At 39.9% G+C, this 24,368-nt stretch overlaps 1 protein-coding gene across 1 annotated transcript in view; it reads right to left on the bottom strand.

Moving 5' to 3' along the window:
• LOC140197243 (SH2 domain-containing adapter protein F-like) overlaps positions 1 to 24,368 on the bottom strand; it is a 110,049-nt gene that overhangs the window by 45,072 nt on the left and 40,609 nt on the right. Inside the window, exon 3 of the mRNA XM_072257169.1 lies at positions 7,165 to 7,362. Within this exon, the coding sequence (XP_072113270.1) occupies positions 7,165 to 7,362 (198 nt within the window). The remainder of the gene's footprint in view (positions 1 to 7,164; positions 7,363 to 24,368) is intronic.

Raw genomic sequence — 24,368 nt, 5'->3', positions numbered from 1 at the left:
TTGACATTTACACGCAGAATAAATAGTAGCTTAAAAAAAAACAGCCATACTCACTGTGGGTCCAAAACAAAGGACTGGAATTTTACTCTGAGGCCATGTTTTGTCATCAGTTGTTCAGCTTAAGACCCATGAACTGCAATGTCACAATTAACTATTTCCAGAAATGCTTAGTTCAAAAGGTCATTCATGTCCCATTTTTAATATCAACAAAATAATTCAATGCAATTTAGTGTGTGCTATGGATTTGAGGAGAGGATGTGAAGTACACTGTACCCTCTGTCTATGGTTAAGGATGACAGTGAACTTATTAGGTTGGCTATGTACAATTGAGTGTGTTGCAAATGTCATGTGCTACCCCAGTGCCCTTTAAATCCTGTTTGCCACGAAATGGACGGTATTCAATATCTCCTGTTGAGAAGTTGTGAAATTGTGAAATTACTGTCACAACAGATGCCATTTCACTGGCTCTTCACTGAACCCTGGACTACTGGATAGTGAAGATGGAAGCATCAGGATGCACCTCATTCACCACAGCTCAGCATTCAACACTATTAACCTCACAAAACTAATCAATAAGCTCCAAGACATCGGCCTCAATATCTCCTTGTGTAATTGGACCCTCGATTTCCTCACTTGAAGATCTCGGTCAGTTCAGATTGGTTACAACAACTCCTCAACAATCACATTCGGGTGCACCACAAGGTTGTGTGCTTAGTAGTACAGCTCAAGGCCATATTTAAGTTTAGTGACAACACAACACTACTATTGGCTGGTGTCATCATCAAAGCCTGAATCAGCATACAGTAGAGAGATTGAGAATTGTTGTGGCTCAATGTCAGCAAAACCAAAGAGCTGATTTATTGACAAGAAGAGGAAACCTCCTGAAGGTCCACGAGGCAGTCCTCATCAGAGGATCAGAAATGAAAAGGGTCAACAAACTTTGAATTCCTTGCCGTTATCATTTCCGAGGATCTGTCCTGAGTGCAGCAAATAACTACCACTACAAAGAAGACACGACAATGTCTCTACTTTCTTGGAAGTTTACGAAGATTCAGCACATCATCTAATACTTTGATAAACCTCTGTAGAATGACAGTGGAGAACATCCAGACTGGTTGCATCACAGCTGGGTATGGAAATGCCAATGCCCTCAAATGGAAAAAGCTACAAAAAGCAGTGCATCGCAGGTAAATCCCTTCCCATCACTGAGCACATCCACAAGGGGTGTTATCGGAGGAAAGCAGTATCCATCATCAAGGACCCTCACCATTCAGGCCATGCTCTCTTCTCACGGCTGCCATCAGGAAGGAGGTACAGCAGCCTCAGGTCACCACCAGGTACGGGAACCTCAACCATCAGACTCTTGAACCAGAGGGGATAACTTCACTCACTGAACTGAGTCACAACCATGGACTCACTTTCAAGGACTATACAACTGATGGCCTTGATATTTATTGCTCATTTATTTATTACCATTATTTTGGATCTTTTTCTTTTTGTATTTGTATAGTTTATTGTCTTTTGCACATTAGTTGTTTGCCTGACTAAAAACTGTGCAGTTTTTCATTCTGTTTCTTTGTATTTACTGTGAATGCCCACAAGAAAACAAATCTCAGGGTTGTATATGGTAACGTATTTGTACTTTGATAATAAATTTACTTTGAACTTCTAAATTATGTCAGAGACACTGGGGTCTTAAATTTTGGCAGGCTTGCAGCTGCAGTGGTGGACAAAAGTATAGGTCAGGTAAAAACCAGACTAAGTGTCAGGAACTTGAAGTTGGGTGGGAGCTTGAATCCAGAGTGCTTCAATATTTCAGCTTGTTTTGAAATTGAGCAGCACAGAATTTGTCATATTACTGAGAGGAGTTTGACCTCTAAATGCCATTGCAGACTTGGTGCCACTGCCAACAGCTTGGTAGCGTGATGTTTTATTTGCTATCAAAATGAAGTCCGTACCCTATCCCTCACGAAAAGCAAAAACTAAGTGTTATTATATAGATCTCGTTTATCAGAACATTTTTACCATGTACACAAAGAATAGATTTCTCTAATGTATAAACAAAATAATTTTCTTGGTAACTTTCCTCCAGACAGGCCATGTTGACACACAGGTTGGCCAACCAAACCAAAGCATATAATGAGTTGGGAGGAGATCAGGAGGTTTGAGAGTCAGAAACATCCTTGGAAGTGAAGGTAATCACAGATCCTGGGATTGGGTGGTATGTAGACAGGGAGTAGTCCAAAATCGTGATATGCAGTAATAAGAGGTGTATACAACCTAGATTATTAGGTATGAAAAAAGCACCCCTGCTTTGTCTATTACCACAAATAGTGCTTCAAAATCCAGCTCACTTGTGAATCTAGAGCTTCTACTATTTATCTTCAATATTTTTGAGTGCTGAGAAATATCATCTTCTAGGTGATAAGAAAAATGGCCTGAAGTGGATGCATCATTAAATTAAAAGAGAAAACATTGTAAAAGAGAAAAAGAATTATGTTTTAAACTGAAGGTCCTTTGTCAAAACTGGAAAAAAGAAAAAGGTTGGTTTTACGTTGGTTTTACGCGAGGCTGGAGTTGGCATGGTGAAAAGTCACTGAAGAATCCATTTGATCAACAGGGAGATGAAAGAAGATAGAGAGGAATGAGCAGAGGGGCGATTAAAAGCTGTAAAATACAGGTCAGAATTATAATAATGATCCAGCCAATTAGACAGGTGTCAGAGATGGAAAAATGGTTAACGTTACAAATGAATATCCTACATCAGAACTGATCAGTTCTGCATGTTACCCAAAAATTCAACACAGGAAGATGGGACGCTGTTCCCCAAGCTAGCATTAAGCCTCTTAAGAACAGTGCTGCAGGTCACAGATATATATGTCAGACTGGGAGTACAATGAAGAACTAAAGTGACAGGTAACTTGAAATTCAGATGGCACAAGAGACTGCAGATGCTGGAATCTGAAGCAACATGCTTCCGCTGGAGGAACTCAATGGGTCACACAGCATCTGTGGTAGGAAATAAAGCATTAACATTTTGGGTTGAAAACCTGCATTAGGATTGAAAGTGGAGGAGGGAGACAGTTAGCATAAAGAGAAGGGGGGCGGGGGGGAGTGGTGAGACAGGAACCTGACCTGATCGCTGGCTGTAAGGTAAGGGACCTCAGTGAGGATAATCAGCACCTGCGTGCGTGCAACTCCAGAATTGTGTTTGCAGATTGAATGCAGGTACTCTGTAAAGCAGCTGCCCAATCTGCATTTAGTTTCCTAAATGCCGGGGAAAGCACCTTGTAACCAACCTGAGCACCCTTAAGATTTCAATGGCTGACCTGCTTTATTAGTCATCTAAATGAAGCATTTATTTTAGTGACTTGTACATATACACCCCTTCGCTTTCTATCTCTAAAGATAATGTTCATTTATTCCATCTGTATTGAAATTGACTTTCATGCTCTACAAATGTATTAATATCTTCAATTATCAAAATATTCCTTTTACATTTGAGGCACTTGACTCCAATAAAATCAAGAGTGGGTGGTTTCATGGCAAGCCGAAATTATATTTGAAATGTTTTACATATATACCTCCCACTCACTCATCTGTTAATATGCCACCTATACTTTACTTAACCAGGATGCTAGCTGCCATAAAGCTAGCCTGCAGCCTTCTCTTATATCTGTTGTTAAGAAAGAAGATTCAGTCAAGTTACTGGACAGCAATAAATTCCAAGTTATTTATCATGGAGGGAATGTGTGAGCAATGCCACTACAGACCACGAGGACATGTTGTTTCTTGGTTGAGATGGGTACTGCATGAGGCATGTGTGCAATTTCTTTCCATATGTTGGTCCACACTGAAAACATCTAAATCCTATTACCAGGGGAGACGTGATCAATGCGGTCGTCAGCATATTACAAAGAGAAGGTCAATGAAGTTGCTGGGGAACATAACCAGTGTAATGATGCATTATGCTGAAATTCTGAAGTTCCAAGTTATGATAACTGCTCTCCAAAAACTGTGATAGTAGCCATGTTTTGTACGAATCACGGAAGTTTTTCCCAATGACAAAGTTCTGCAAATGTTCAATGCTACCCTTACTACTTGGTCCATGCACAGGATATGGATAGAATGAGTAGGTGAAATATTGGCAAATAGGGTTTAATTTCTGAATGTATGAGGTCATGCACTTCAGAAAGTAGAATCAAAAGGGAAATATTATCTAACTGGAGAAATAAAGCAAAGTACAGAGAAATCTGGGTGACCTGGACTACAGTGCAGAGCTTGGCTGTCTTACTAAAGGAAAGGAATACCAGAATCAGGAGGCAGTCAAAAAAGATTTATCAGACTGATTCCTAGTATGAAGGGTTAATATATCATGAGTGGCCAAAGAAATTGATTCTGTATTCTTTAGAGTTTGGAAGAATGATGGGTAATCTTATTGAAAGATGTATTATCACAAGAGAGGATGAGAAAGTCCACAATAGTGCAGCAGTTAGTGTGGCACTATTACAACTCGGGCCATTCCAGTGTTCCGAGTTCAATTCCAGCGCTGTATACAAGCAGTTTGTACGTTCTCCGCGTGACCACGTGGATTTCCTCTGGGTGCTCTGGTTTCCTCCTACAGTTCAAAGATATACTGGTTAGTAGGTTGAGGAGTCATTGTAAACTGACCTGTGATTAGGCTGGTGTTAAGTAAGCGGGCAGTGCAGTTCATTGTGCTGGAAGGGCCTATCTTGTACTGTATTTCTAAATGAACAGAATATAATATTTTCAAAAGTGGAAAAGTCTCAAAGAGGATAAAAGTGTAGTCATTTAAGACAGAGTGTATAAATTTCTTGCAGGACATGGTGAATTTCTGGAATTCTCTATGCTGAAACTATCTTCCATGTCCTAAGTTTTCAGAAGCCTGAAACCTGAGCCAATCCATTTTGGAAATGCTGTGTGATGTTCCTTAATCATGAAGCAGCTAAAGTACTCTTTCCTTGAGTGGAGGTCCTCAGTGAGACTGTAAATATAGGAATGGGCTGTAAACTGCAGCATGGGTATTTGTCAGAAATGTTTTGTTTTAAATACTCTGCACAACATCAAAAGTAGCCCAGATATTTAGCTTTGTGCTTGAGACTAAAGGGATAACGAACAGGTAAATATCACTTAATACAATCAAACTTCAAACAACATTTAATTCAAACTATTGCTTAATTAAGCTGTTTTTCTTTAATCATCAATCATCATATTCTGCCCAAACTACCAAATATCACCTTGGTTTCTCATTGTAAACAAAAGAAAATCAAGCTACTGAACTTAGATTCATTATACAAATACAAACTAGGTGAGTTTACCGGAACTGGCAAATAATTCCTGTAATGCCCAAGCTATTTTTGATAACAGAATCCGGTCGTGTGATTTCCTTGCATGCAGATTGAAGATACCAGGAACACCTAAAGTTACTTGAAGTTGGTAATGACAAACCATACAAAGGAGTAATCAAAATTATCACAGTATGTCATTCATATTTCAGCATGAAAAGGCAACCAGATTTTGATATGCTATAAATCTGTGATCGCACTTTAATACAGACATTTTTATAGACAGGGGACTTCAGAAGCATAACTTTGATACTCTACTAACCCAAATATGCCTGCTATACCACTCCAAAGAATGGACCCCAACAGTCAAACCATACCCAAACCGTCTACAGAGTGGCTTCATTTGTGGTCTTCAGTCCTTCGCCTTCATACCCCTCTGCTCTTCTGATGCTCAGTGGTGGGCTCATGCCTTACCCAGTTTTCTTCATGTGTTATACCCAGGAAGGATGCTTGGTCAGTAATGCACAAGGCATTACTAAATTTTAGCAGCAGGCTAATTAGCCTTCACACCGCAGCTGCTTACAGTGCTTTTGCAGGTCCCAACAAAACTCTAAACCATACATGTTGCTCATATTAGCACCTATGTGATGAAATCATTTCGGTTTCCAGCTGGCATTACTATTTTTCAACTTGTGTAAAGTATTAACTGTGTTCACAAGATTGTATGAAGCAAATGTCTAAGCAGCTGAACAATGAGGCTCATGCTGCTACTGCAATCACTCCCATTTCCCATTCTGTGATGCAAGTTTACTTACACGTGCAATTGAAATCACTTGTGTGAAATTAATACTCCATCTGTAAAAGGCATGGGCCTTAAACTCGGCACACAGTCTTAACTCAAGCATTAAGTGTGGTTCCAGAGTTAATTAAAGAGCTTTCTTTTCCCACTAGCGCCTCCTGGAGAGTATTAGGTGTTGCTCTTCCTTAAGACAGCTTCCTGTTTAGTTTTTTCATCAATCTATATAAATTTCCTACCTATCTGTGATCATACTCAGAGTCTACTCTGCCAAAGTCCTCCATTGCCAATTGGATCTCTCCCCTCCCTCATGGTCTTTCATGAAGCTGGCAGGCACAATCTTATTCAATGTGTGAAAACAGGAATATTTCTTACTCCCAAATTGTTCAACGTTGTACTTAATGACTGTGAAACTCATTAACTGGTGTTATAACAAATCTTACCATTTACCTTTATCTCTGCCCTCAAAATGTAGAAGAAAACAAATCAAACATTTACTACCACATGAATAAACTAATATTCCAATTGTAAATTTGTAAGGCTCTGTTGCCATCAGTCCAACTGAAGTAGGCACAGGGACATTATATTCCATTTCTCAATTCTCCAACCTATATGTCATGTACTGTCTGTGTCAGCAGAAAAGCAAAATCAAATTACCCTTTATATCTCACACCTGTGTGCACAATCCAAATCCTTGTTAGTTCCAGGTTTGGGTTATCTGCACTGGCATCTTGATGCTGTTTTAGTGATTAGCAGGGAACCTTTGCCTGGAAATGAGGGAGGACAGACACCCACTGATACAAGTCCATGAGGTGCGCAGCAGAAAAGTGCCAGTCAGTTTGAACACTGGCGCAAGTCCAAAAGCATTGAAAAGGCAGGCTTTGATGACTGTTTTGCTGGTCTCGTTAGAAAGTGAATTTGCTGTATACTCTTGATATTATAATCCAAAAGAATCATGCAATGCCACCTTTAACCCATTATTATTTGCCACTACTAGAGAAATGACACTCCAAGCCTCCCCAAAGCTGACATGCAGATCTAAAATCAAACTTAAACACAGACCTGAAAAGGGTGGGACTGTAACATTCCATTCCCACGGTTGGTCATATTCCTCTGCAGGCCTGGCGTCACCTTGCGGCAATCTGCTTTCTCTTAGGTAACTATCAACACTCTCTGTGTCTGAAGCTCCATTCTCTTCAGGTTCATAGGGTGTGTCATACAACTGAATTCCTTTCTTCTGACTTTCTTGCTTGTGAATCTCTGGAAAAGAATCAAATCTTATGAGTGCCAGAAAGAAAAGTACCAAGAAAAAAAAAATCTGTTGAAAGTCCTTGTATTTTAATGTAAGAGACTGTAAACAGACATTGTCAAAAATCAAATTAAACTATAAAGTAGCTTCTAAACTTTTTTTCCTTAATGTTACTCCCAACTACCCATTTCAGTTAAAAACAGAATTTCACAATCCATGCCTCAGCTGAGAGTTGGCTCCTGGAATAAAAGATACATTTTCTAGCATTTAGCTGTGAAATGCTGCCCCTTTAATTTCAGAGGGTAGCATTGTTTAGGACAGCAGCTTTGTTAAGGATCTTGTAAAGTCAAAGAGTTCTAACAGGGTGGAAACAGATCCATTGGCACAACTTACCATCTAGGATGTCCATTTGTGCTGGTCTCATTAGTCTGTATTTGGCCCATTATTCTCTTTGTCTTTTCCATACATGTACCCTGTCCAGATGTCTTACACATTACAGCTGTATGCCTCCAATCCAAGTAACATCCTCAATTAAAACTTCCTGCACCTTTACGACATCTTTTTTACAGCACAATACCCCAAGTGTGGTCTCACCAGCGACTTGTGCAGCTGACATCTCAACTCCTGTACTTAACTGCTTAAGGTATGTCCCTCCCCCATGCTTCTGTGAATGAGTCAATGAAGGCATGGAGCTCAGCCAAGAAATGTTATAATCATCTGCTGCTGCACATCAGCTACTGAGATTTGGTTTGAACGTGGTTTTGTCATGTAGTGACAGCAGACTGAGCACTTTCCCATTGGATCTGAGATAAGCCCCACTCCCACGAGGAGTTTGTTGGAGGTGCGATGCAAAAATATAGTAAAAAAAAACTAAGCAAATTGTTGAGACAATGAGAGAGTCTTGTTTGACTTTGGACTTCAGTGAATGGAGTTATACTATAGAAGCAGTGCAGTGTGTAGATGATGCTTGCCTTTGCACCTGCTCAGAGGTTGAGCCCCGAGCCATCATTGACTTGTGCACCAAAGCATCCAAGGGGGAGGATCTTTCACTTAACATCCATGAGAACAAGATCCTCGACCAATCTATCCCACTGTACCACAATGCTGATTGAAAATAAACTAGATCAGGGTAAGGTGGGCTTCAATTTGTCCAATACGGCAATTGAAAAAGAAAACTGAAATACACAGTCACTTTTTCGAAGATACACAGAAGTGATGTAAACTAATAATATCCCTGAAACTACACTGTGCTTCCACATGTTACTACACTCTACTTGGGGAAGAGATGGCAGTGCTAATCCCATCGCACAAAGTGTATAAACGAGTAACTAACTCCTCAGTTAATCTGATTCCTATGAAAACAAATATATAATGAAACTACTGACAAAAGAACACTCAGCTGTAAATGCTATTTATTCCCAGGGACAGGAGACCAAGTGGAATCAGTGTTCAAATGAATTGTATGTGTTACTGATAATGCTGCTGCGCAAGACATACCAGGTGCCTAGTTGGGAGAATGTGAGCCCTCGCCATTAACTGATACGTTTGCAATGGAATGACCTCATCCTCCAATGGCTCAGTCTGGCACGAACCAAAGCATCATGCAGCAGCCGCCTGCGAGGGATGCCGTTGGCGAGCTCTGGTGAACAGCATGACTGCTCACAGCTGAGATACGGAGCTCAGGGCTGCACCCTGTTCAGCACAGTAAGTATAGCCCTTTGGTGGAGACTGTCAGTACATGCTCCATGTGCGCATAGATACTGCTTGAATCCAACAGTTCCTCTCATCACTTATTGCTGATGTGAGGGAAGCTACTGACTGCGCCTCAAAACCCCCACTGCTTAACTGCCCCCTTTCTTTATAGGTCCCAACAGTCCAGAGAATCGTGCGCACAGCAGTTCACGTGCAGAGATTTCAATAGTGTATGGACCCTCAAGTGTTCATATGGCAGGACTAACTGTGTTACAATTAATCAGCTCTCTGCAGAGCAGCACCAACAGGGAATCAGAGTAGTGTATTTAACCTAACAGACAGACAACCTTTGGAGCATTATCAAATAAGAGTGGTATCAACTCACACGTGGAGGACCAAATGGTTGGTCAAAGTTTTATGGAATACCTTAAGCAGCAAAAAAGGGGGGAGAACCAAAAGGTTAAATCCAGGGGCAGTCCAGGACTCGCATGCTAATCTGAAGAACTGTAGCACTGGCAAATAAGGTCAAAGTCAGAAGCTTCACCTTTAAAAAAAAGCATTCTTATCATGTTTATTCTTTGGCAGTTTATTTCCACTCTCCTACATGCATTTGTGATGATTGCTTTATGAAGATAAGCTTTAAAAACTTTAATCTATTAATAAGACCAAGGTAAAATAATCAAAGGTTGTTTGTACAGGAGAACTATGAATCAGTATCATTCTGTTGCAACAATAAAATAACAGTTTATAAATTTAAAGCACCACAAGCATCTTAAAAGTACAAGATTAATTTAGATTATACTTTGAGCCTGCAGATCTGTCAAATGTTCTTCAATCCATACTCTTCAATTTACAGACATACAGTAATTGTAAAATTGTTTTAAAGACGACAAAACAACAGCACAGTATGGGCCATTCAGCTCATGTTGTGTCAACTTATATGAATGTACTCCACAATTAATCTAACCCTTCCCTCTTACAGAGCCCATAACCCTCCATTTTACTTCCATCCATGTGCCCAAGAGACTCTTAAATAGACCTAATGTATTTACCTCTACCACCACTCATGGCAGTGCATTCCAGCTACCTACCACTCTCTGTAGAGAAAGCTCACCTCTAACAGTTCACCTAAACTTTCCTCCATTCAATTTAAAAGGATGTTCCTTGGTATTGGCCACTGCTGTCCTGGGAAAAAGGTTCTGGCTGCTCACTCTATGTCCTAAACACTCGATCAAATCACCTCTTACCTTCTGTTGCTCCAAAGAGAAAAGCACTAGCATGCTTGACCTTTCCTCACAACCCAGGAAGCATCCTAACATTAACTTTGTACTCCTCCAAGTTCAACTTTCCCGAAGTGTATAACTTAATAGCTCAGCATTTAATACCATGATTCTCACCATCCTGATTGAGAAGTTGCAGAACCTGGGACTCTGTACTTCCCTCTGTAATTGGATCCTTGACTTCCTAACCGGAAGACCACAATCTGTGCAGATTGATGATAACACGATCAACACTGGCGCACCTCAGAGGTGTGTGCTTAGCCCATTGCTCTACCCTCTGTATACACATGACTGTGTGGCTAGGCATAGCTCAATTACCATCTACAAATTTGTTGACAATACAACCGTTGTTGGTAGAATCTCAGGTGGTGACGAGAGGGCGTACAGGAGTGAGATATGCCAACTAGTGGAATGGTGCCGCAGCAACAACCTGGCACTCAACGTCAGTAAGATGAAAGAGCTGATTGTGGACTTCAGGAAGGGTAAGACCAAGGAGCACATACCAATCCTCATAGAAGGATCAGAAGTGGAGAGAGTGAGCAGTTTCAAGTTCCTGAGTGTCAAGATCCCTGAGGATCTAACCTGGTGCCAACATATCGATGTAGTCATAAAGAAGGTAAGACAGCGGCTATACTTTATTAGGAGTTTGAAGCGATTTGGCATGTCAACAAATACACTCAAAAACTTCTATAGTTGTACAGTGGAGAGCATTCTGACAGGCTGCATCACTGTCTGGTATGGAGAGGCTACTGCAAAGGACCGAAAGAAGCTGCAGAGGGACGTAAATTTAGTCGGTTCCATCTTGGGCACTAGCCTACAAAGTACCCAGGACATCTTTAGGGAGCAGTGTCTCAGAAAGGCAGTATCCATTATTAAAGATCTCCAGCACCCAGGGCATACCCTTTTCTCACTACTACCATCAGGTAGGAGGTACAGAAGCCTGAAGGCACACATTCAGCACTTCAGGAACAGCTTCTTCCCCTCTGCCATCCGATTCCTAAGTGGATTTTGAAGCTTTGGACACTATCTCACTTTTTTTCAAAATATACAGCATTTCTGTTTTTGCACATTTTAAAATAATCTATTCAATACACGTAATTGATTTACTTGTTTATTTATTACTTTTTATTTTATTATTATTATTTTTCTCTCTGCTAGATTATGTATTGCATTGAACTGCTGCTGCTAAATTAACAAATTTCACGTCACATGCCGGTGACAATAAACCTGATTCTGATTTCACAATTTTCCAAATTGATCCATCTGCCACTTCTCTGCCTAGCTTTGCTTTATGTCTTTACCCCATTGTAACCTATGATTATGACAACCTTCTACACAATTCACTACACCACCAACCATTGAGAAATCTGCAAAGTAACTAACCGACCTTTCAATTTCCTCTACCAAGTCATTTAGTAAAAGAGAAGGGGCCCTGTCCCAGACCAGATCCAGGTAGAACACCATTAATCACTGACCTCTAGGTAGAATAAGCTCTGTTGACTAGGACTCCATCTTCTGTGGACAAGCCAATTCCCAATCCATGCAGCCAAGTTTCCATGGATCCAGCCTCAATGACTTTATGGATGATCCTACCAGAGGCAAGCTTGTCAAATAGCTTACTGAACTCCATATACACATCACCACTCTACCTTCATCAATTTGTATTATCACCTTGAAATAACCTGACCTACCCCTCACAAAGCCATGCTGATTATCCCTAATCAGACGATGCTTCTCAAAAAGCTCATAAATAAGCAAGATTCACTTTTCTGTAACTATTATCCCTATACCTTTCTTCAACAAAGCAATAACATTTGCCATCCTCTAATCCTCTGGTACAACTGCAACGTCCAGGGAGAATGCAAAGATCATCGTCCACTCCCTAGCAATCTCTTCCTTTGCTTCCCGCAGTAACATTGGGTATATATCATCCAGCCCCAGGGACTTATCTAACACAATGCTTTTCAAAATCTCCAATGCTGCCTTTTTCTTGACCTCAACATGCTCCAGAAAAGTGCTCTTTATCTTATTCATCTCAGAAGCACGCGCATATACAGGTGGTTGTTTTTTTTTCTTTTTAAAGAATGCATTTTAGAATTGAAGTATTCTAGTTTTTTTTTCCTTTACAGATTTCTAGCAATCACAATATTTTGATGTGGATATACTAGGCTAAAAATCTTAAAATAGCAAGGCACTAGTTAATAATTCAAGAGCTTGTATTTATAGCACTGAAAAATAAATACTTGAACGTTTGACAAAATCCTTCTCTAACTCACAACCTCCACTTCTCAGACAAACAGACTACTGTAAATGAGCAAAGTCACCAAGTTCCCCTCATATCAAAGGCTATCCTGACTTGGACATATACTTACAGTGCTGTGCCACTGCGGAGCATGAGAAGTATCAGTAAACTGAGTACAAGAAAAAATCTGTACAAAAGGGAAGCAAGCAAAGAAAGAGAAGGTTGCCAGCGCTAGGCTGAAAACGGTCAAGGAGGGGAAGTAGCTTACAGAGAACATATATCATTGAAATCTACAGCACGTTACGGGCCCTTTGGCCCACAATGTTGTGACAACCTTGTAACCCTAGAAACTGCCTAGCATTTCCTTACCACATAGTCTTCTACTTTTCTAAGCTCCACATACCTATCTAAGAGTCTCTAAAATGCCTGGAAAAGACCTTCTGGTGGCTGTATTCCCATGTACCTGCTGCTTTTGTGCTCTACAAGATGCTACAGTATAAGAAAATCCTATCTAACTGCAGTCCAGTCTGTAACTGCTGGTGGGAAGAATGCATATTTAGGATGACAGAATGCAAATCAAGTAGGCTGCTTTGTCCTGAAAGTTAGTTTTACAAATAATCTGAACCAACAACACAATCTTTTCCAGAAAGATCAGAGTTCTTATGTTGCCTATGTAATATTCTACCCTCAACCAACACACACAAAAACAGATTTGACTTGAAATGTATGCAGTCTCAGTGCATTTCTTAAATCAGCAGGCACACTCACAACTAAAAGTGCTTACTCAAATCTCCGAAGTGGCAAGATTCAAAATGGAAATAATTACAACTGCTTTTCAATCCAAAGATAAATATCGTTTAGATTTCTATCAACAAAAAAGCATGACAAATTGTCTAAATGATTATGCGTATCAACTGGAAAACAAAATCAAAGTACTAACACAAAATAAAGATTCTGTAATACTTACACAGGCCACAGATGGCCCATCATTTGGTTTCATAATTTGGACCCCTTTCTCCATCATCATCCTTGCCTTAGACCTTGGATGGTGATGGAGAAAAAGACATTGAACAGTCACTTCACACGATTACCAACAAATGTGAGTGTCAGATCCGCTCTCCAACCATTGTATCATAGCATAAGCACACAGAAGCCTTTGTATTCTAATCCTCTTGACATACAATTATTTTTCATGACTTGCACCAGTCCTCCTAGACCAACAAATCTCACCATCCCTTTGCTGCCCTTCACAATTTATAAAATATATAATAATTTTTAGGGCAAAGTTCAAAGTAGGATTTATTGTCTAAGTACATATATGCCATCATCTATAAAGAGATTCATTTTCCTGTGAGCATACTCAATAAATCCAATAACCGTAACAAAATCAATGAAATACCACACCAACAGGGTGACAACCAGTGTGCAAACCGTAAATACAAAAGAAAGATAATAAGGATTCAACATTACAAGCAAGCTTATGCAATTCTGATAAGTACACACCACTAGACATAAATGAAAGCACAACCCAGAAAAGTGAAGTTATCACTACAGAAGAAAAAGTTAACCAACGGAAGAGCATGACCCTCAATATGAGCTGACAAGATGTCGACAAGGAAGTCTGCTTCAGAGTTGGAAACCTCTTCTCAGAAACAGGGAGATTCCTTGTGGCAATACAGGATCAGGTGGTTAACACAAAAAAAAACCCAAAAATACATAATAAAAGACCAACAAATTCAGATGATAAATGCAGAAAATGCCAAGAGAAACCAAAAACAATCCAATGCATTACAGGAGCCTGCAGCAGTTTAACTCAATCTGATCACTTAAACAGGCACAATCAAGTGGCAAACATCAATCACCAAAATCTGGTTTTAAAATAGAAATTCATTCAGCCAATTAACAAGGCAGATCAATAATTTGCCTTTAACTCCACTGGTTTTAAGTTTGACCAGTGTTTTAGAAGGGACTTCATCCAGTTTTCTTCTAAATTCACTGACATTTCTGTCTACTATTTCAGTCATCCGTTAGAAAATTTCAAATCAGGTTCATCAGGCGAGTGCAATTCTTTGTAAATCCATTCCAACTCTTCTTGATCATTTACGAATTTTGAAAGTATTCAAACATTCCATACTGACAGATCCTGATAATTTCCCAATACAGGATTTAAGCTACATTGGGTACAATTCTGGGTTTCCATCTCCTGCCACCTAAAAGATTCTTTTCAATTTCAAATTTTAAGCCTTTAGCATCATATATTTTAAATATTGGCTGAACATATCAATGCATCCAAGATCCAGAGAAAAAATTTGATCCATTCAGTTTATGCTGGCTCTCACAATATTCCCAATAAATTCCATTCCAATACTTTTACTTTCCTGTAACCTATTGTCTATTAGCTCCTCTTAAATGTTTCCGCCACCCAATTATGTTAATAGTCAGCAATGAATTAACCAACCAATCAATATGAACTACAAGCAGAGACTGAAGATTCAGGTGAAGATTGTGCAAATAAGCAGAGAATTTCATCTGCACTGCTTTCAATGCATTGTAACTCTACCTATTCCCTCATTCCTGAGCTGTTCAAAACAGTCACTGCTGGAATTCATAGATAATCTCATCACCACAGCTATGTGAGAGAGGGAGGGGGGAAGAATTAGTAAAGAAACTTCCTTCTTCCTCATGCCACTGATTGCAGGAAAAAAATTTCTAAGAGAAAGGGACCCCTCTACCATCTCTAGTGGGATCAGCCTCAGTACCACTAGGTCAGAAGATGCAGGTCAGAAGCCATTAAGAATTCCTACTTATTATATGATATGAAGTCTAAAGTGAGAGCTTGGCTGCAATCCCTTTCAAGAATGGAGTGTCCAATAAAATTTTTAATAAGTTTGCTCAAATAGATGACACATGATTAAAAAATTACATTCTCCAGAAAGCTGTAGGTTTCTTCACATATATTGCATTGCACAATCAGCAGCACAGAAATTGTGCAATCAGATTCCATTAAAATAACTCCAGCATTTCAACAGATGCATTTGGTGACTATCAATGCATGGGAAGCATATTTTACTGAACCTCGTTTTAAGGAACTGCTGCCAAACAAACTAAGCATTCTTTAAACTGTTAAGATTGTTTTTGTTTCCTTATCATCCTTGCCCTAACCAACATAAGGGTCATTCTCCAGTGATGACTATTAGCTTTGTTTGCTGCAGAATATTGTGTAATACCCCAGTGATTTTCCAAAACCCTGACTAAAAAGCCACCAAACTTGTTTAAGCATTTAACTAGCAGTGGCAAGGCTTCAATGGCATTTTCATCTCAAATCAATGTAGTATAAATATGCTTAACCAAAGAATCTTTCCCATTATTTCCTACTGCCACCACTTAAAAGATGTATAGCAATCTGATAGTCAAATTATAGCCTGTTGCATGCTGGAAAACCAGCAGAACTGAAACTGTCACATGTAGAATGGATTCAAACCCACAAGTAGAAGCTTACTTTATTAAGAATACTTCTGGAAATACAGAGCATTACTAACAGCAGCTGTGGGAAGATAAAACAGTCAACCCAATCAGGCTAATGGAAATAATTTTGATGAAAAATACTAGGATGCTCACGCTGTTTTTCTCCCAAGTGTTGCCTGTCCAGATTACCTAAAGCATTTGTTTTGATTCAGAACTCCATCAATTGGAGTTTCTTTTTGCATTGGGATGGATATCAATGGCATTCAAAATAATACAACATATCAACAATTTAAAAACAAATAAAGCAAATAAAAAACGACTAGGCATAGTCCACAGTTCAACCGTTAGCAATATTAGTAACTTTTAATTGTCACAATTCCTCATTCGGTTCATCCTACTAGAGATATTCCCCTGCTCTCATCTACCCTTCCTCTACGTTTTCTATTACTTATAACCAACTTGTTTTTCTTTATCCCAGTTTCGTAGTAATTTTGGATCCATATCACATTCCAAGAGGCTTTCTGATTTGATCATTTTGAGCATTTTCTATTTTTAACATCAGATTTCCAGCACGTGCACCAACAGCGCTCTCCCTCCTGACACTGATGTAGGTAGATCAGTTACAGCACTGTCTGGTCACCAGTGACACTGAGGACATTGACAGTAGTTTCAGGTGGTCTTAGCATTCCTTGAATATTACATAGAAAGTGGTTCTTTAAAGGTTATTAAGCCTGGGGGTGGGGGGAAGGGGGCAGAAGGGATAAGCTCCCATCAATGCTCCCGATGGCACGTGTCTCAAGTAGTCTTTGACAACGAAGTTCTGTTTTGGGCTTTCATGTATGGCTTGGCTACTAAGCCCAGCAGAACTGTTTCTACTGAAAGGAGGAGGGGCAAAGGCAGGTTACTGGTGCCTTAAAACCAGTTGCTTTTGGTAGACAGGGCTCATCAGCCGTGGTTGACAGCCAGTGTAGGAGAAGGAAAACTCCACTGCCTTGCAGCTATTCCTACTTACTCAGAGCGAAGGCTTCGAGAGTAACCCGAGGTAAAATCCGGAGCTGAATCCCTAAGGCAGCCCAATATTTAGTTTAACACTGACTAGCAACTCCTGTGAAGCTGCTGGTGCCAAAATGTATCAGCTTATGTATCACGTGGACAGCTGGGGTGAATTCTGCAAAGGTAGAGTCTTCAGGAGACTGGTCATTCACTTGCTACTTTGGGATGACAGGGGTTGCCCGTGTTTCAACCTTGCCTCTTAAAATTCATAGCAAAAGAGATTAACCAGGCTGCCTCCTGGATTAGAGAACATGTTTTATGAGAAAGGGTTGACAATCTAGGGCGTTTCTCTTTCGAGCGAAGGAGAATGAGAGGTGGCATAATAAAAGTGTACAAGAGGAATATAAAGAGCAGACATCCAGCACCTTTTATTTTTACCTCCCAGGGCAGCAAATAGCTAATATGAGAGGGCATTATTTTACTGCGTTTGGTGGAAAGTATGGGGGGGGGGGGGGAGGGTTGTGGATGTCAGAGTTTGGTATTTTTGGAGGGGTAGGGCCATGTAACACACTGTCAGGGGTAGTGGTAAAGGCATACATTAGGGACATTACAGACTCATAGATAGGCACATGGATGAAAGAAGAATGGAGTGGTTTTGTGGGAGGAAAGGGTTAGATTGATTTTGGAGTAGTTTGAATGGTCAGCACAACAACATGAGCTGAAGGGCCTGTACTATACAGTTCCATTTTCTACATTTTAAAGATTAGCTTTATTTGTCACATGTCTATCAAACATACAGTGAAATGGGTTATTATTTGTTAACAAACACAGTACGATGTGCTGGGAGCAATACCTAAGGGTCACCATGACCCGGGCAGCAACACAGCATACCCACACTTACTCCCTGTACGCTAGTGGTCGCCAACCCGTCGATCGCGATTGAGTGGTCGATCCCAGTAGATCCCCAAAAAATCAAAAATAAATACACAAATACTGTTGTAATGTGAGCATTATAAGAATAAGTAATACTAATTAGGATAATCTTAATATAGCAATACTTTCACTACTGAAAGCTGTTGCGGGGTTTTAGTTCCGTTCTTTCTGCCCAGTGCACGTGTGTAGCTCCCCCGCCATGCACCGCGTTTTCAGCGTAGCTTGTGCTGCATCGAAGTGACCAGTTAGATTAGATAAGAGTACAGACTGTCACAAACATCAATATACGGCACTCGCTCGTGATATTCTGATAGCATGGTGGAGGCTCCATGAAAGAAGGCGAAAACGTACAAATTCCATCCAGAATGGGAAGAGGAATTTCTATTTACCTTGGTGAAAGACAAGTGTGTATGTATGTTGTGCCACCAAACACAAGCATTGACTAAAAGAGGGAATCTGGAGCGGCACCACAACACCAACCACCAGAAATTTAAAGATACCTACCCACCAAACAGTGCAATTCGTGCCAGGAAAGCTGAGAAGCTGAAATCTGGGTTGAAATCCCAGCAATCGTTTTTCACAAAACATGCTGCTCAAAATAAGGCTGCTATTGAAGCATTATTTTGTGTAAGCCACCTTTTGGCTAAACACAAGAAGTCTTTTACAGATGGCGATTTATTCAAGGAAGCAATGGCCATCACCGCAGAGACTGTTTTTAATGGCTTTAAAAACAAAAACGGCATCACAACCACAATACATAATATACTGCTTGGCCCTGCAACAATGCCAAGGAAGGTAGAGTCACTGTCAGAGTTCGTGGATTGACTTGTCACTCTGTGAATATTTTTCACTACGGTTCCATGAATCCCTGGGTGTAATGCAAACAGCTCAGCTTGTTGTATTCGTCAGAATGGCTTTCCAGGATTTTACAACAAAGGAGGACTTCCTCACTCTTTTGCAATTAAAAGAGAGAACGAGAGGTGAGGATATTTACAATGAGTTTTAAAAATGACCGTGAAAATGACATCCCCATTCATAAACTGATGGCAATTACAACTGATGGGGCCCCGGCAGTGCGCGGTGTGCGTGTTGGTTTTATAGCGGTAAAAGTCAATGCCTACTTTGGGTCAACTTTTCTATGTGAAATTGCACTTTCACAGATGAAAATTATTAAATCTAAGTACAGGAGCTGTCTTACTGACAGACACCTCACAGACCGTCTCAGACTGGCTGTCTGTAGTGATGAGCCAAATTTCAGGGAACTAGCAGAAAGTATTCAGCCCCAGTCATCACACTGAGTGCGACGATCAATTTTTATTCATTTATTTTTCATGTTGAAATAAAATTAAATAATGAAACTTATAATTAAAGGTGTGAAGTATTGTAATATTCTTAAAGAAAGACAGCTATGGCCTGTTTGATATGCTAGTTACAGTGTTTTCTTATTTGAATTAATTTGAAAGCTTGACAAACGTATATTGTGTAATTCAAATACGATTAGCCCAAATAAAAGGCCTCAAATTGGAAGTACAATCTGAGCTGTTTTTTCTCTAAATGATTTAGTAGGTAGATCTTGCCTTTTCCTAAGGTCGAGGTAGGGGATCTTGGGCTTGAAAAGGTTGGTGACCAGTATTGTATGCATTTGGAGTGTGGGAGGATCCTGAGGAAACCCCAAGCAGTCACGTGGAAAATGTAGAAACCCCTTGCAGAGGATAACCTCGGGAACTGAAATACCGATCGCTGGCGCTGACACTAACCACTGTGCTATCACAGTCATGTGACAGCTCTGCCATCATTAACCTGCTACTTGTCCACTGCCATTCAGTTACATGGAGCAACACTGGAGCATCTTAAACTGATCAACTGGGTGTGGAATCACTTAGCAGTGAATAATTTCAGATAAATAATCTACTCAATCTTTTATTTCCTGTCTTTTAGCATCTGCAATACTTTTCATTGTTTCAAATAAAAGCACGGCTTTACTACTTAACACCTCATCAATTGCTTTTTTTGTTAAAAGAAATCCTATTACTACTTTTGTTTCCTATTGTAGAATCTTTCCTTTCTGGTTATTCTCCCACAAGATCTGCTTTACTGCATTTTTTCCTTTAGCTCTCTCCTCTTTATCCCCCTCTTCATGTAACTTGGAACTTGCCTTGACTCCCTCAACCACTAATTATTCCAACTCTGCTGCAACTCATTTAGTTGAAAAGTTAACTTTGGTTTACTCTCTTTATATGATATGCAGACTGGTGAGTATTCCCACAACTATCTATCTAAAATGTCCACTGTCCCAAGTATTTGCTTTTCTATTATTGTACCTCTACATCTGCTGTTATCTATGCAATAGTTTTGCCTCATGGCACTGTACAATGTACAGTTCTGGCTTTGGGCGCTGACATGTTTGTCCAACGACTTCACTGCTGCTAATGACATGCATCAGTAATATCAACTTGAAAGTTGTGGCCTTGAGGCAAAGCCCAATCATGGGTAAATACAAAAGTTACCTTCCTCTATTTGAAACAAATTGAAGCTGGCAATAACCTTTCACTATTGACTTGAAATTCCCTCATTATCAAACTTGCACTAAATTTAAATCATAATGCCACTAACTAATTAGATATTTTGTTTTATATGAACAGTTTGTAGTTAGTGCTTCAATTCTTCATATCAAAACAATTGCAGTTCCAAATTTACTGCGGCTAAAAATAAGTGCTTTGCTAGTAGAAACATCAATGAACAGCCCTTTCTGGTTCTCCACTGATCTGTAAACAAAGCAAACTGACTGTGAGCTAATATCAGGTTCCTAGTGATCTGTGACTGCACTCTGCTTCAGGTAATTTGCAATGACATGTATTACAGATTGCATTTACCCATGTATTTAAACAGTGGTTATTCCAGCTGTGATGAAATCTAACAATTCTGAGGGTTTATCTTGAGAATATTTAATGCAGTACTTAAACCAGAAACCTACAGAGAAACCTCAATAAATAGGAGGCTAAGTGCTCCCTGCTGCATTATACAAGTGATATAATGGTAGCTGAAAGAAGCTTGCCAAGTCCAGTGTAATGATGAAATACAACTCTTGCTAAACATGAAGTATTAAACATGCTTCTTTCTATCCTAATTTCCTTTAAGTTTCTCAGCAAGAGACAGAAAATAGAAATTCTAAGTTACACCTGGAATAGAATGTAGGCTAATCAATAAACACAGTGGCCTAGCAGTCAGCGCAACTCTAGTCGCCCAGGTTCAATTTCACCGACTTCTGTATGAAAATGCTCACCCCGTGACCACGCGAGTTTCCTCCCATGTTCTAAAGATGTAAGGCTGAGCATGCTATGCTGTCACCGAAAGCATGGCCACACTTGTGGGCTGCCCCCAGTACACCCTCCAATTATGTTTGTCGTTGATGCAAGTGACACATCACTGTATGCTTTGATGTACATGTGACAAATAAAGCTAGTCTCATCTATAACAGAAAATACATCAAACAGATTTTAATATTTCTTTGGATTTAAATAAATTACCTTTCACATTTACCAGTTTAATCACCATGCTGTATGCACAATAAATGGAAAAAAAAGTCTGGTCTTTTTATTTTAGTAGATTTTAAAGAAGCTTTGAAAAATACCTATATCAAAGTCTTTGTCAATCAATATCAATACCCCTTGACTCAAGTGCAGAGAATATACACCAAGCTTAGAGGTACAACAGGGTGAGTGATGTTTCTATTTTCTGACTGACACCGATCAGTTCTGGCACTGCTGCATTTACATTGATCAAAAACCCTATTAAAGACAAACAGGTTGTGAAGTTCACTTTCAATATCAATTAGGTTTAACTAATTAAAAGCCAGAACAAATAAAGCAGTAGCTATACTTCATTGGAGTCGGAAGAGATTTGGTATGTCAACAAATACACTCAAAAAGTTCTAAAAATATCCCTTGGAGAGCATTCTGGCAGACTGCATCACTGTCTGGTACGAGGGGGGGGGGAGAGATAATGCACAGGACCTAAAGCAGCTGCAGAGAGTTGTAAATTTAGTCAGCTACATCTTGGGTACCAGCCTACAAAATACTTAGGACATCTTTAGGGAGTGGTGTCTCAGAAAGGAAGCGTCCATTATTAAGGACCTCCAGCACCCAGGGCATGCCCTTTTCTCACTGTTACCATCAGGTAGGAGGTACAGAAGCCTGAAGTCACACACTCAGCGATTCAGAAACAGCTTCTTCCCCTCTGCCATCCGATTCCTAAATGGACATTGAGCCCTTGGACACTACCTCACTTTTTTAATATATAGTATTTCTGTTTTTTGCATGATTTTTAATCTACTCAATATATGTACACTGTAATTGATTTATTATTTTATTTTGTTTCTTTCTTCTATATTATGTATTGCATCGAACTGCTGCCGCTAAATTAACAAATTTCACGACACATGCCAGTGATAATAAACTTGATTCTGAATGATACACAACTCGAGGCTGCAAACAATGAAAGATCAAATCCATCTAAAAGAAAACAAAGGCTATCAAGTCTGAACTCAACAATATTTTTGAAATATCGTAAAGCTATGTTCAATATTGGAAAGGAGAGATTTTTTAATTTACTGATTCAGTGCAGAGTAGGCCCCTGGAGCCACGCTGCCACAGTAACCCCACAACCCCAATTAACTGTGATCTCATCACAGGACAACTTAACCTACCCAGCAAGTCTTTGAACCATGGGAGGAAACCAGAGCACCGGGGGGAAACCCACGCATTCCATGAGGAGGACATACAAAGACTCCTTAAGGCCGATTTATACTTCTGCGTCAAATCTATGCCGTAGGTACGGCGTAGCCGCATACCCTACGCCGTAGCCTGACGCGCACCTCCCCAAAAATGTAATTATGCGTCCATCGTGGCAACGCAGACCGCAACAACTGTGATTGGTCTGCTTGGTAGCATCGCATTTCCTCCTATGCTGCAATAGCTTCCCATTGGGCGACTGAAGGGCAGGGAAGGAACTCTGGGGCTGCAAGGCTTTCCATAAAGCTTTACAGACCTCTGAAATTATGGAGGACCCTGTTGCTTGACGCCAGTTTGTAGCTAGCTGCTACAGCCTGTTGACTTCCACCTGAAGCTAAAACTCGAATGGTGATTGCCAGTCTCTGAGTATACTGTGCGTACACTGATACAAAATAAATGGTTGAAGGCGATGAAGCAAATCGTCAAATCTACCTGCCAACATCCGAAAATATTTGAAATGCATTTCCTCTTCCATGTCTCTCAGTAGCCAGACAAGCACAGAAAATTCACCCTCCTTCAGTTTCAGTCGCCATTGTTTGAAGTTTGAAATCCTACGTGTTGAGTTTCAGCACGAAGGAACTCAACACTATGGCATAGAAATCCCACTGCTAACTAGCGTTTTGGTGGTGAATTGCAGAGCAACGTAGACACACCAACGCACAAGTATAAATGCTCACAACTGAGTAGGCCACTTGCGTAGGCGACTACGCAGAAGTATAAATCAGCCTTTATAGAACGGCGCCAGAACTGAACTCCAAACTCTGGAGCACCCAAGCTGTAACAGTGCCTCGCTAAATGCTACGCTACCGTAGCACCTAATCAAGCAGGTCATGCACAAACACCTATGAAAGCTAGTGGACGAGTAGAAACTGTATAGTGCCTAGAAAAAGTATTTAGCCCCCACAACTACTTTCACATTTTACAAATTTTCAAAATTTAAAATAGTCATAGTCATACTTTATTGATCCCGGGGGAAATTGGTTTTCGTTACAGTTGCACCATAAATAACAAATAGTAATAGAACCATAAATAGTTAAATAGTAATGTGTAAATTATGCCAGTAAATTATGAAATAAGTCCAGGACTTAAATATATTTAAGTTGGATGTTTTGAGCTAATCCAAAAAACATAGAACAAATCAAAAGAAAAAAATCCAAATCCCACCAATTTACTAAAAATTAAAACCAAAAATTGAGAGGCTAAAAAATTAGTTGTTCCCTTTGTAATTACTACTCTAACTGTCCTCAGTTACAATGCTGTGTATTACACCTTACTGACTCACAATTTACTGATGTTGAAAGTCGGAGGATCACCTGTTTTCAATGAATTTGTAAGAATGAATGCCCACTCTCTTTGTAAGGTCCAATGGTATGGTAGATTTTCAACAAGACAAACCAAAATGAAAACAAAAGAGCATTCAAGGCAAGACAGGAAAATAATTGAGAAGCATAAATCTGGGGAAGGATACAAAACCACCTTAAATGCACTGAACATACCATGGAGCTCCATTGTGAAAAAGAGGAAAAAATATGAAACCACAGCCACACTGCGTAGGTCAGGCTGCCCCTCTAAACTAAGTCACTGGAGAAGAATGGCCACTGTGATGTCAACGGTCACTCTTG

Source organism: Mobula birostris, chromosome 5, assembly GCF_030028105.1.
Source record: "Mobula birostris isolate sMobBir1 chromosome 5, sMobBir1.hap1, whole genome shotgun sequence".
In the NCBI taxonomy this organism is placed as follows: Eukaryota; Metazoa; Chordata; class Chondrichthyes; order Myliobatiformes; family Myliobatidae; genus Mobula; species Mobula birostris.
This window is presented reverse-complemented; position numbering and strand designations above follow the sequence as displayed.